Genomic DNA, 14,161 nt, shown 5'->3' on the forward strand with positions numbered 1-14,161 from the left:
ATACACCAAATAAATATTCTCCCTTATTGTGCATTCTTTCTTCTCTTCATTACAGAGGTGCACTGTTAGAAACATTTTGAAAGAGTATTGCGTTCTATATAATGCATTTATTTCAGTGACTGTAATGGTTCAAACATAAAATGGTTGAAAATAATTACACTAGCTTCAAGCTCCTGGATTCCACAATACAAGGTATCATGGACTGTGGCACATTCAAAGACCAGTGTGCTGAAGGATCTAGAATACATGCCTGTTACATGCCAGGGTCTGAAGAAGGGTTTCGGCCCGAAACGTCGCCTATTTCCTTCGCTCCATAGATGCTGCTGCACCCGCTGAGTTCCCCCAGCAATTTTGTGTACCTTAGAATACATGCCAACTAGGCAGTCACGGTATAAAAATCGTTATGAATATGAACACGGCATTTACAAGCTCTTTTTATTGTGAATAGTGGGAGCTTTCTTAAAGACAGTGGTCTATGTGCTTTTGGCTTCAAAATGTTTATCACCTACTCTATGTTCCACAACACCACTCCTTCCCCATCAAAATAAACATCTTTATTCAACCAGAAGCCCATTCTAACCACCTAGAAGCAGAAACTCTTAATCCCTCACATCATTCCATCAGCCAACATTGTTTTATCTCATGTATATTTTTTTCCACTGGGATTTTGGTTTGCGTCTACAACTATTATTCACCAATAAACTATTATATAGTTGCTTATAAATCAAACAGTTGTGCTCATGTACCATTTAATAAATCTACACCCAACTAAACCATGCAGAGGTGTGATAACTTTAGAAGCAAGTAACAATGGGTTTCAAATAAATAGTATTGTAATAATGCACATGTACTGTCAACAGTACTTTAAATGAGCCTCACTAAAATTGGTATCTTAATTTTCTTTAATAATGAGAATTTATTATAGGTCCTAAAGAGTTCAGTTACACAAACTCTAATGCATTTTCAAACATTCAATATGCAAAGTGTTCATATTGCATAACCATTTAGTTGAGGTCTCAAAATGTCTTCCCCAATTCCATTACTTAGCTAAAAGTTGCATGACTTTATTTCAGAATTATTCATTAAAATTAAAAGATACTATGACTAGATTTTATAGTTATGGAGATGCAGTGTATTAAAGCCAGCAATAATGCACAACTCTTCAGGTGTGCTGTGTGAAGGAATCAAGTGCACACGACTTGCATCATGTGAGCACCACCTGACTTGCAGGAGAATAAAAACATCAGCATGGTTTTCTCTTCTGAGCTCCACCCAGTGACCTGTGCCACAAGTCACTGCTAAGATTCAGATATTCTTCATGATAAAGCCACCTACACATTTTCTATGCCTTTGGGAATTAATTTATTCACATCTTCTATGTATTCAGCATTACAAATTTCAGTAATTGCATTTATTTTCTATAATAAATATACGGTTGAGAGGGCAACCTCTCAACCCTGTTCCCCCACTGAACACAATCATATTAATTTCACTCCAAATGTGTTGCAGATCAATACCTTCCATTTTTAAGAATTCCCTCTGAAATTAAAATTATGTACCACTTTCTCATCTTTGGAAAGTCCGATTTCAAGATCAACATGAACATTCTGGGTTCAGATCATGTGATAACCTCCACATCCACAATTTAGTTTTTTTAGTTTAGAGATAGCGGGGAAACAGGCCCTTCGTCCCACCGAGTCCGCACCGACCAGCCATCCCAGTACATTAACACTATCCAACAACTCGGGACAATTTACACATACACCAAGTCAATGAACCTACATACCTGTATGTCTTTCAGATTCAGATTCAAACTTTATTGTCATTGTGCAGTGTACAGTACAGAGACAACAAAATGCAGTTAGCATCTCCCTAGAAGAGCGACATAGAATATGAGCAATAAATAAATACATTTACGTGCATACAGTCGTATAGTGCAATTTTTTCTGGTGGAAGGAGTGTCTGGGGGGGGGGGGGGGGGTGACAGGCAATCACTGAGGTACAGCAACGGAGAGACCTGTAGCGCTTCCCGGATGGTAGGAGGGTAAACAGTCTGTGGTTGGGGTGAGAGCAGTCCTTGACGATGCTGAGCGCCCTTCGCAGACATCGCTTGTTTTGGACAGACTCAATGGAGGGGAGCGAGGAACCGGTGATGCGTTGGGCAATTTTCACCACCCTCTGCAGTGTTTTCCGGTCGGAGACAGAGCAGTTGCCATACCATACTGTGATACAGTTGGTAAGGATGCTCTCGATGGTGCAGCGGCAGACGTTCACCATAATCTGAGGAGACAGATGGACCTTCTTTAGTCCCCTCAGGAAGAAGAGACGCTGGTGAGCCTTCTTGACCAGAGTTGAGGTATTGTGGGTCCAAGAGAGGTCATCGGAGATGTTGACCCCAGAAACCTGAAGCTGGAAACACATTCCACCTCCGTCCCGTTAATGTGGATGGGGGTGTGCGTGCCGCCCCTAGACCTTCTGAAGTCTACAATGAGCTCCTTGGTCTTCTTGGAGTTAAGGGCCAGGTTAGTGTCAGCGCACCATGCTATTAGGAGCTGGACATCCTCCCTATAGGCTGACTCATCGTTGTTGCTGATGAGGCCAATCACCTTTGTATCATCTGCATACTTGATGATGGTGTTAATACCATGTACAGGTGTGCAGTCGTAGGTGAAGAGGGAGTAGAGGAGGGGGCTCAGCACACAGCCCTGTGGAACGCCGGTGTTCAAGGTGAGGGTTGAAGAGGTGTGCTTGTCTAACCTAACAGATTGGGGTCTGTTGGTTAGAAAGTCCAATATCCAATTGTAGAGGGAGGGGTCGATGCCCAGGTCACCGAGTTTGGTGATCTGTTTAGAGGGTATAATGGTGTTGAATGCTGAGCTGTATTCAATGAACAGCATTCTTATGTAAATGTCTCTGTTGTCGAGGTGGGAGAGGGCGGAGTGAAGTGCCGTTGAGATGGCATCCTCCGTACTCCTGTTCTTGCGGTAGGTGAACTGATAGGGATCCAATGTGGGAGGTAGGCAGCCTTTGAGGTGTGCCAGGACCAGCCTCTCGAAGCACTTGGTGATGATGGGAGTAAGTGCAACTGGGCGGAAGTTGTTGAGGCTCGCCGCAGTAGAGTGTTTTGGCACCGGCAAGATGGAGGTGGTTTTAAGGCACGTGGGGACAACTGCTTGGGCAAGTGACAGGTTGAGGACGTCAGTCCAGACGTCTGTCAGCTGCGCAGCACAGGCCCTGAGAACGCGCCCAGGGATGCCGTCAGGGCCAGCGGTTTTTGTAGTTTTATTTTCATACAAATACCACATCAAGATGCGCATTTCTTGTTGTGGCTTTCTGAATTGGTCTTCGAATCTAATTTCTCATGTTCCATGCAATTATAGGTATGCAGGGGTGGGAGATTGCAACCTTCATATAGTCCGGCCTGTTTTCGAATGTAATCAACCCGGCATGCACAATCAAATAAGATCAGATAGAACAAGTTGTTCTACAGCTTTAGACTGTGCATGCCATACGCAAGAAGAAGAAGATAGGTATGCCAAGCTATAATTCTACTTTCTCGTGCATTCACCAATGTCAAACCTATTCTTGGTGTCAACACATTGAGTGTCAGTGTTGTATTCAGCACTTCCATTTCCATTCTACAATGCACATGGCCATTTACATAACAAGAGCAAATAATTATCTCTAGAGGGACCTACAATCTGCATACTTGTTCAGAACTGGTGTCTCCGATGTTCAAGAGAATCTGGAACTTACACCAAGATCTTTTCTAGATCTTCAACAAATAAGGAAGCTTAAAATGTGTTGATAAAGTCCAGGGGTCAACAGTATTTATTTTTGTCGTGCTTGCTTCTACCCATTTTATTCCACTTGATGCCCTAATTACTCAGTTTCTCACATGCCCTAATTGCAATGGTCTCTTGTTTCAATGTCCAGTTTGAATCGCTTATTGAATCTAATAAAAAAAATACCATCAAATCCCTAATTTCCACCTGCCCTTGAAAGTCCACATCCTTTCCAAGAGCACATTTAAGGTTTTATAGATGGCAAATTGTTCAACATGTTTTATTTATATTATTTATGCTATTGGCAAATAACTGGTTTGATATCACCTGCTTTATTGAATATTTAATCCATTTATATTTTAAAATAATTATTTTGTGTTAGAGTAATCATCATTAAATGTTGTACTATTTTAGGAAAGTACACATCTTGCGGAAAAAATGCACACATTAAAGAGCAATTTCCAAATATCCTGTGTATCTTCAAAATGAATTCACAGGAAATGCACAATTTAATTGGCAGACATCCCCTTCCTGAGTTAAAGGAATTTAGGCTTTCCTAGATAAAGGTAAACACACAAACCTGTCTCCATGCACAATAAATCATACAATTTAGTTTCAACCCGTTTCAGCTATTTCATGGGCAACAAGAAATTAGTCATTAAGTTTATTTTTGATTGATCATGTTAGAATCCTAGAAGTTGAATCCAAATAACAAATGATCCACAATACCCAAGCTAACTGCTGGAACTCTACATTGTTATATCTGGAGGAATATTGAAAATAGTCAGAATGCAAAGACTGCAGATGTTGAAAACTTGAAATAAAGTAAAGCTGCTGAAAATGGTCAGCATACGGGCAGCGCATGTAGTAAGAGGAACAGAGATAACATTTCAAGTCAATGAGCTTTCATCAGCTCCTGAAAGAATAACTGCCCCCCTCCTCTCTCCGAGGAAGTTGTATAACTTGCCGATTCCTTCCAACACTGGAAGTTAATCAAGTCTTGCATTAATAATACATGCTGAGATCATGTTGTGCACGGACTTCGTTGTCATTTTATTTTAAAATCGGTTTTGTGCACAAAGATGATTCAGTGTATCAGTTTCCAAACAGTAATTACTAAACCACAACCACTAGTTTCGCATAAGGTTGTGCCCAAAGATTATGGCATTTGAACTCTGGTCAATGTATTCAATTTTATAAACACATACTATTCCCATCAACTGTCATGTTATTCTTATAATAAGGCTCGTACAACGACATAATCGGAGTCTGTCTTTATTTAGCAACTCTGTACAGCAGCAGCATCCTCGTGTGCATGCCCGGGCCTCTCCTCAGCCCAACCTCCGGTTCCGCCCCACAGTGCCCTCTTCAGCCCGGATGCCGGCACTGCAGCCTGTCCTTACACTATTATTCCATAATACCACATCTCCCTTTCTTTGAGAACAAAGGGTGGACTACCTTTGTCTCTGCAGGTCTTAAGGGGTTTATTCTGCCCTTTTGCTGGAAGACCTGTCCCTGATCTGTCCCTGTTTCAAGCATGCAAACTAGAAATAAAATAACTTACGCGTTACCATACTATGAACTATTACTTTAGCAGGCTGTGTTCTTCAAAACTTAAACTCTCAGGTTTCAGGTAAATGTAACAGGTTTAGCAGAACAATTTCACAATCACTTTTTCTTTACCGTAGAAAACAAATCAATAAATCACCAATCAAGTCTCTTCGGCTTTCTAACCTCTCTCCCACACCTGGTCCGCACAGTCTCTGTGGTGGGGCCCTCTCTGCTGGGTGATGTTGTCACTGGTGGAGCTGGCTCTGGTGTAGGTGAATCTTTTCCCACCGGTGGCTCATCCGCGTCGACTACCCCACTGTTGGTCTGCAGCGGCACCAAGTGATGCCGGTTCCTCCTCAGTGTGCCCTGAGGCACCTGGACGATATAAGAGCGAGGGGTATTGTGTGTAGATAGCACTGTGCCCTGGACTCGTGCATCGGTGATCCACACATCCTCCCCAGGTACGAGTGGCTCCAGATTTCTCACTCCGTGCCTCTTGTACCACCACATCTGTGGACCTTGTGGGTGACAGCAGCGCAACTTCCACATACCTTGAGAAATAATCTACTACTAGTAGATATGTCTTGTCTTTCAGCGTGAATAGGTCAGCTCCCAAGGTTTGCCAAGGCCTGTCTGGCATCTCCGTTGGCATCAGCGGCTCTTTGACGTTCCTTCTCTCTTGGATGCAGGTTCTACATTTCAGCACCATGTCATTCAGCTGGCTGCTGAGTCCTGGCCACCATACCGTCTGTTTGGCCCGGCCCCTGCACTTTGTCACCCCCAGGTGTCCCTCATGTAGTCTCTGCAGCACATCACCTTGTAAGGCTGATGGGATGACGAGCCTCGTGCCCCGCAGCAGCAGCCCATCGTGCACAGTCAGCACTGCTCTATCAACCCAGTAATGTCTCAGCACTCCCTGCAGTTGGCTTTTTGTCGGGCCAGCCGTCTGTGCAGTACTCCATCAGTGCAGAGCATGTGCTGTCTGCCTTCAGGTGCTCACGTAGGCTGCTCAGATAATCTCCACTGACAGGAAAGTTGCTGATGACAGAGTCTACATAGATGTTGATGTCCTCTAATAGGCTTGTGTCTGTGTGTGTTCTTGCGGCTCTCAGAGGAGCACGAGATAAGGTGTCGGCTGTCCACAGGCTTTTGCCAGGGACATGATCGACTGTATAGTTGTACCTCATGAGTCTCATCCTAAATCTTTGGATTCTTGGTGGGAGGTCATCCAAAGCTTTCCCTCCCAGCAGACTCACCAACGGCTTATGGTCAGTTTCCAGCTCGAATGGTCTTCCCAGGATGAAACAGCTGAACCTTTCACATGCCCACGTTGCAGCCAATGCCTCCTTCTCTACTTGAGCATAGCGCTGCTCTGTTGGTGTCATTGACCTGGACGCATATGCCACAGGTTACCACATGGCATCGCTCTTCTGCAGCAGGACTGCCCCCAGGCCAAAGGAAGAGGCATCAGCAGAGATCTTTAGAGCACTGTTTGGGTTGTATAATGTGAGCACTGGTGTGGATGACAGCTCTGTTTTTAACTGATCAAAGGCGGCCTGCAGCTCTGTCCCCCAGTACCAGTGGTTCTTCTTGGACAGCAGGTCTCGTAGCACTTTGTCTTTTTCAGCCAGGTTAGGCAAGAAGTGGCCCAGCTGATTGACCATGCCCAGAAAACTCCTGAGTTCGCTGACATTTTTGGGTGCATCCATCTCTTGTACTGCTCTCGTCTTCTCTGGATCTGGCTTCACTCCATCTGCTGAAATCACATGACCCAGGAATCTGACTGTGTGGCGTGTGAGCTCACATTTGTCCATGTTGAGCGTAATGCCGGCCTTTTGTGCCTTCTCTAGCACCGCATGTAGCCGCACATCATGCTCCTCCTGCGTCTGTCCCCAGACCAGGATGTCATCCATGTGACACAGTACCCCCTCCAGGCTACACGTCTGTCATCATCATCCGTTGAAAGTGCTCGGGGGCTGATGCTATGCCAAAGGGTAGACGGTTAAAATAGTAGCGCCCAAAAGGCGTGATGAAGGTGGTGTATTTGGCAGACTCTTTTGTCAATGGTACTTGCCAAAAGCCCATGTTGGCATCTAATTTGCTGAATACTGTTGCGCCAGCTAGCATGCCCAGAGTGTGCTCGACAGAAGGCAGGATAAACTTTTCTCTGCATACTGATTCATTCATCATTGTGAAGTCCACACAAATGCGAACATCACCTGCTTTTTTCAGCACCACCACCATCCCGGCACACCAATCAGTCGGCTCCTCAATCTTGGTGATTACGCCCATCTTCTCCATACGGTCTATCTCCTCCTTCACTTTTCCCCATAAGCGGCAGAAGGACTCTGCGTGGTGTGTGGAGAGAGAAGGGCACAGCCTCTGGCTTCAATTTAATTGAGTATGGCCTCCGAACAAGACCCAAGCCGCTACACAGCTTCGGATATTGTTATTTCACTGATTCCAAGGTGATGCCGTCAACCCTGCACACAAGCTGAAGCCGTTCTATGGCAGGCCTTCCCAACAGTGCAGTGTGCAGGTCTTTTACTACATAAATGTTCTCTATGGCTGTCTTTTTGCCTCTGCGCAGTGTTTCTCTGGCTACACCCAGGACAGAGAGTGCATTGCCCCCTGGCCCAAACAATGGGTGTGTCGACACTGCCAGGCGCTTCACATCATGCCCCCCTGTAATGTCATGGTACACCTCGGCTGGCATGGCGGTGACATCAGCACCAGTATCTATTTTAAAGCACACTTTTTTTTGTCTCACTTGTAGCTGCACCGTCCACGGGTCTTTTCCAGCATCCACGGCTCCCAGGAAAAAGCTCTCTTCTTCCTCTGTAGTGACAGCATTCAGAGATTTTGCACTGTTTCTGCACACTTTGCCATAATGTCCCTTTTTGCCACAGTTGTGACACACAGCATCTTTAGCAGGGCATTCCAATTTTCCATGCGAGGGCATTTTTCCACATCTATAACATGCCTTTGAACCTGGCTGTGGCCGTGTATTAAGTTTATTTTTGCCTGGTGTTTGTGCTTGTGGCTGAGGCTTTGAGGGAAATTTGGGTTTTCTGTAGCTTTTAGCATGCACAGCATCAACATTAGAGCACTTGCTAGCACCGCTATTTTCTCCTCTTAAGTCAGACCACTGTCGTCTAACTTCTTCAGACTGCCTTGTCTTTGTTATAGCAGTTCCAAGGGTTAGGTCTCTGTCTAGCTGTAGCTTTTCTGACAATGAGACGTTTCTCAGCCCGACCACTAACCTGTCGCGGATCAGCTCGTTCTGTAACTGTCCATAGTTGCAGTGTTCAGCTAATCCGTATAGAGCAGTGATGAAGGAATCCACCGTTTCTCCTGGCAGTTGCACACGCTGATTGAACTTGGCTCTTTCGTAGATTACATTCTTTTTAGGCACAAAAAAATGCATCAAAGCCCGCCTTGACATCCGTGTACATCCTCCTCTCTTCTGCAGTTAGCGTTAGCCCCTTTAGCACATCTTCGGCTTCATCGCCCATGCAATACACTAACGTGTTCACCTGGTTTTCTGCCGACGTCGCGTTTAAGTTGCTTGCAAGCTGAAAGCGGTCGAATCTCCTGATCCAACGCTCCCATTCTTGAGGCTTGGTAAAATCGAATGGCTCTGCAGGTTGTATTGTGAACGTAGCAGTTGGTGTAGGTTGCGCCATATCTGCCGGCTCGTCTCCCCTTTCCCGCCAAAACGATACACCCTCCTCTTCTTATTTTTTTTTTTCTACTTACAAGTCTCCCAGTTCTGACACCATGTCAAGTTCTTCTTATAATAAGGCTCGTACAACGACGTAATCGGAGTCTGTCTTTATTTAGCAACTCTGTACAGCAGCAGCAGGCTCGTGCATGCCCGGGCATTCCCTCACCCCACCCCGGTAACCACGTCACATCCGGTTACGCCCACAGCGCCAACTTCAGGCCGGATGCCGTCACTGCAGCCTGTCCTTACACTATTATTCCATAATACCACATCAACGATGAGGAATTAAACATCTTAATCCACAATGCGTTATTAAAAATCAGAGGTTATAATTTCTAAATTACGTTAATTATTCATCGAATTGACTTTTTTGGAAAAATAACACGATTCTATTATGTCGTCCTTCCAATATTCCAACAGTCAGTCAATTGAGTGTGAAATGAGTTCAGTGCTTAAAACTGTTCACGCTTAATGCAAAATAAATAATTAAATGCTCTAGAAAGATTGAACACGCCTTTCTACAGGCACTGAATCGTTTAAAGATGAACGCCCAACCCAGGAGCTTCCTGAACCGTCATGCAAATTCACCTCTCCACTGCGTTGACAAAACTGCTCTGCGCAGATTAGTAAAAAGAACATGACCGTGCGACATAGTTGAAAATTATTTTCACAGCGGAATGATGTTATTCAAGGGGACACGGCCCGAGTCCTCCCTCCACCACCTCCAGTTTAAATTCCATTTGAAATATTTTGGAGGACCAAGAAACCAAGAACCAAGAAATAAAATATCTCGTACGTTAATAACAGGCAATGAGTGTGCAAGACCTTCCATCTCCGCGCATCAAATCAATCAGCCTTCCATATAACAATTATTTAACTCGAACGCAGTCGGGAAATTATAATTTGCAAAATGAAATACATGTCTATGACAATGGCGAAAATGATATTATCAGTTCGCATTTCGAGCACCTGCTGGTGGCAAAGCTCCGATATGTCTAACCGCTCCTCTCGTCTTGTCTCACACACACACACACACAGACGCTACTCACAATATACAGCAGGTTCAGGACACAGAGGGAGTTTTTCGAGCAGGTGAAGCCGCCGCAAACCATCCTCACAATCGAAGCGCGAGCTCTGGGGACTCGGCGCTGTTGTCCGCGAGCTCCGGGACCTGCAAGTCACCGGCGCTTTATTGCTCCACTGCCACTTTCCTCTGTAATATATTGGAAGCCTTGGTGGGGGGGTAGAGAGAAATAAGTGGCAAATCCACCTGCGGAACTTAACCCCGACGTTGCCTCCGTCAAAATGCAGGATCGTGAAATGGGTGAGAAGCGAAAAAAAATGCAGGAGCGCGGTAAGTGCGCAGGCGCTGCTGCCTGGACTCGCCTCGGCTGACGTTACTTTCACCTCGGATCCAACCTGCTGCTGGGAATGGGCGGCTTAATGCGCACAATGCGTAAGCAATATCCTGCTGGAGATGTTGGAGATCTGTATTAAAATATTCAGCGAGTGAGGCAGTCACAGTGGCAAATGTTGCAGATCGGCCTCTTTTTTTTCTCACGATTTTTCAATCAAAAAATGCCAGAGGCGCAACGACATATGGTGGACGGCAGAGACGTTATATGAACCGAGTTTGTACCATCGCATACTCATTGTGTGCCAGCAGAACGTGGAATGGTTTCATTACATTCTGCTGCACGCCAAGACAATGTCACTACGTCCCCGCAACCTTGTGCAAAGTGGGTAGCAGCACGGCCCAACAAAAGAATCTGAAAATTAAACAAACAAAAAACAGAAAATGATGGGAAACTCAGCAGGTCAGGCAGCGCCTGTGGATTTTCTGGTTTTATTGCAGATTTCCAGACATGCTTTAAAGTGTTCTATTAAATGGCAACCACGTATTACTCCTTTGCAATATCAACCCAAGTAACCTTTCCCCGAGACAGTCGGTTAGAGCTGGTTGTGTGATGGATCTCAGCATCAGTAGCATAGTATATCAGCTGGTTTTGTTTTGCAAGTCTGAAGATCACCAACTTTGCCAAGTACAAAAACACACAGAGTAAAAAGAAAACTGTAGATGTCGGAAAGCGAAAATAAAAACAGAAAAACATGGAAAAACTCAGAACTCAGGGTCGTAAACCAGAAATATTGTTTGGGGCCAAAAGATTGCAGGTGCTGGAATCTAGGTCAGGAATTTGTGGAGGGAATTGGACGGGACGGCCTTTCAGGTAAAGACTTTCCTTCTCAACTGAAAGTGTGGAGGGAAGATAGCCAGTAGAAAGTGGTGAGGATGAAGAGGTGGCATCCTACTAGCTACAAATTGGTCCCACTTCGCTCCTGATCCCTTTCTGCTTTCTCCAGAGACCACTCTCTCCGTGCCCCCCTGGTTCACATCTATCCCCACCCAAATCTCTCTCTCCCACTCCCCCCACCCCCCCCCCCCCCCCCCCCCCCCCCACACACCCTTCTGCAGGATGGGAGCGGAAAGAAGATGCTCTTTACCATGGCTACCTGGTGCTCCCAGTTGCTAGTCCTTTCAATTCACCTTGCCATTCCCACACCATCCTGTCTGACTCCGCATCATCCACTGTTGGGGGAAGGCCAAACACAAACTTCAGGAAAAGCACCTCATATTCTGCCTCAATAGTTTCCAACACAACAACATGAACATTCAATTCTCTAACTTCAGGTCAACTGCTCCCCCTTCATGTGCAGAAAAGACCATTCAGCCCATTGAGTCAACTCTGTCATTCAATCATGGCTGATTTATTTTTCTTTCTCAACCCCATTTCCTGAATTGTCCCCATAACCTTTGATGTCCTACTAGTCAAGAACCTATCAATCTCCACCTTAAAAATAATACATGGCTTGTCCTCCTCAGCCATCCATGGCACTGCATTCTACAAATTCACTATCCCCTGGCTAAAGAAATCCCTTCTAATTTCCATTCTAAAGGTACGTCCTTTTATACTGAGGCTGTGCCCTCTGGTCTAGACTCTCCCATTACTGGAAACATCCTTTCCACGTCTAGCCTAGTTATTTCATTATCCGGTAGGTTTCAATGAGATCCCCCCAGCTCATCCTTTTAAACGCCAGCGAGTATAGGCCCATAATCCTCCCACACATATCCTTCTTACCCACAATATTAATGAACCGGTTTTGATAAAGGAACTCGAGGTTAATGACTCATTAGGAGGTGGTGACCATAACATGGTCAGGTTTAATCTACAATTGGAGAGGGAGAAGGGTAGATCGGAGGTGTCAGTGTTACAGTTGAATAAAGGGGACTATGGGGCCATGAGGGAGGAGCTGGCCAAAGTTGACTGGAAAGCTACACTAGCAGGGATGACCGTGGAACAAAAATGGCAGGTATTTCTAGGAATAATACAGAAGGTGCAGGATTAGTTCATTCCTAGGAGGAAGAAAGATTCCAAGGGGAGAAAGGGGCGACCATGGCTGACAAGGGACGTCAGGGACAGTATAAAAATTAAAGCGAAGAAGTACAACGTAGCAAAGACGAGCGCGAAGGAACAGGATTGGGTAATGTTTAAAGAACAACAGAAGATAACCAAAAAGACAAATCGGGGAGAAAAGATGAGGTACGAAGGTAAGCTAGCCAAGAATATAAAGCAGGATAGTAAAAGCTTCTTTATGTATGTGAAGAGGAAAAAAATTAGTTAAGACCAAAGTTGGACCCTTGAAGACTGAAACAGGTGAATTTATTATGGGGAACAAGGAAATAGCAGATGAGTTGAACAGGTACTTTGGATCTGCCTTCACTATAAGGAGGACACAAACAATCTTCCTGATATAGTAGTGGCCAGAGGATCTGGGGTGACGGAGGAACTGAAGGAAATCCACATTAGGCAGGAAATGGTTGGGCAGACTGATGGGACTGAAGGCTGATAAATCCCCAGGGCCTGATGGTCTGCATCCCAGGGTACTTAAGGAAGTGGCTCTACAAATCGTGGATGCATTGGTGATAATTTTCCAATGTTCTATAGACTCAGGATCAGTTCCTGTGGATTGGAGGGTAGCTAATGTTATACCACTTTTTAAGAAAGGCGGGAGAGAGAAAACAGGGAATTCTAGACCAGTTAGCCTGACATCGGTGATGGGGAAGATGCTGGAGTCAATTATAAAAGATAAAATAGCCAAACATTTGGATAGCAGTTACATGATCGGTCCGAGTCAGCATGGATTTACGAAGGGGAAATTATGCCTGACTAATTTTTTGAAGATGTAACTAGGAAAATGGACAAGGGAGAGCCAGTGGATGTAGTGTACCTGGACTTTCAGAAAGCATTCGATAATGTCCCACATAGGTGATTAGTGGGCAAAATTAGGGCACATGGTATTGGGGGTGGAGTGCTGACATGGATAGAGAAGTGGTTGGGAGACAGGAAACAAAGAGTAGGGATTAACGGGTCCCTTTCAGAATGGCAGGCAGTGACTAGTGGGGTACCGCAAGGCTATTTACAATATACATCAATGATTTGCAGATGACACAAAGCAGGGTGGCAGTGTGAACTGTGAGGAGGATGCTATGAGAATGCAGGGTGACTTGGACAGGTTGGGGGAGTGGGGGAGTCCAGAACCAGAGGCCACAGTTTAAGAATAAGGAGTAAGCCATTTAGAACAGAGACGAGGAAACACTTTTTCTCACAGAGAGTGGTGACTCTCTGCCTCAGAGGGCGGTGGAGGTAGGTTCTCTGGATGCTTTCAAGAGTGAGCTAGATAGGGCTCTTAAAAATAACGGAGTCAGGGGATATGGGGAGAAGGCAGGAATGGGGTACTGATTGGGGATGATCAGCCATGATCACATTGTATGGCGGTGCTGGCTCGAAGGGCCGAATGGCCTACTCCTACACCTATTGTCTATTGTCTAATATTCCATCCCCTCTTCCCCACCACTCCACCTGCCCATTACCGAAACAGTCCTCCCAACAGTACACTATCTTTACTGTTCCCCTCTGCCCACTGCACCTTCTTTATTTGGTTCCATACTTCACCTTCCTCTCCTATTAGATTCCATCATCTGCAGCCCCTGGTTATCTTTCACTATAATGTGTCAGCCTCTGTTGTTATCTCCATCCTG

The 14,161-nt window shown here is 45.2% G+C and overlaps 1 protein-coding gene across 1 annotated transcript in view; it reads right to left on the reverse strand.

The window, feature by feature from the left end:
- The window catches only part of tspan13 (tetraspanin 13), a 52,580-nt gene extending 42,126 nt beyond the window's left edge, over positions 1–10,454 (reverse strand). The window contains exon 1 of the mRNA XM_033045515.1: positions 10,113–10,454. Within this exon, the coding sequence (XP_032901406.1) occupies positions 10,113–10,175 (63 nt within the window). The 5' untranslated portion in view covers positions 10,176–10,454. The remainder of the gene's footprint in view (positions 1–10,112) is intronic.
- Between the last annotated feature and the right edge of the window lie 3,707 nt (positions 10,455–14,161).

This window comes from Amblyraja radiata, chromosome 2, assembly GCF_010909765.2.
Source record: "Amblyraja radiata isolate CabotCenter1 chromosome 2, sAmbRad1.1.pri, whole genome shotgun sequence".
Classification (NCBI taxonomy): domain Eukaryota; kingdom Metazoa; phylum Chordata; class Chondrichthyes; order Rajiformes; family Rajidae; genus Amblyraja; species Amblyraja radiata.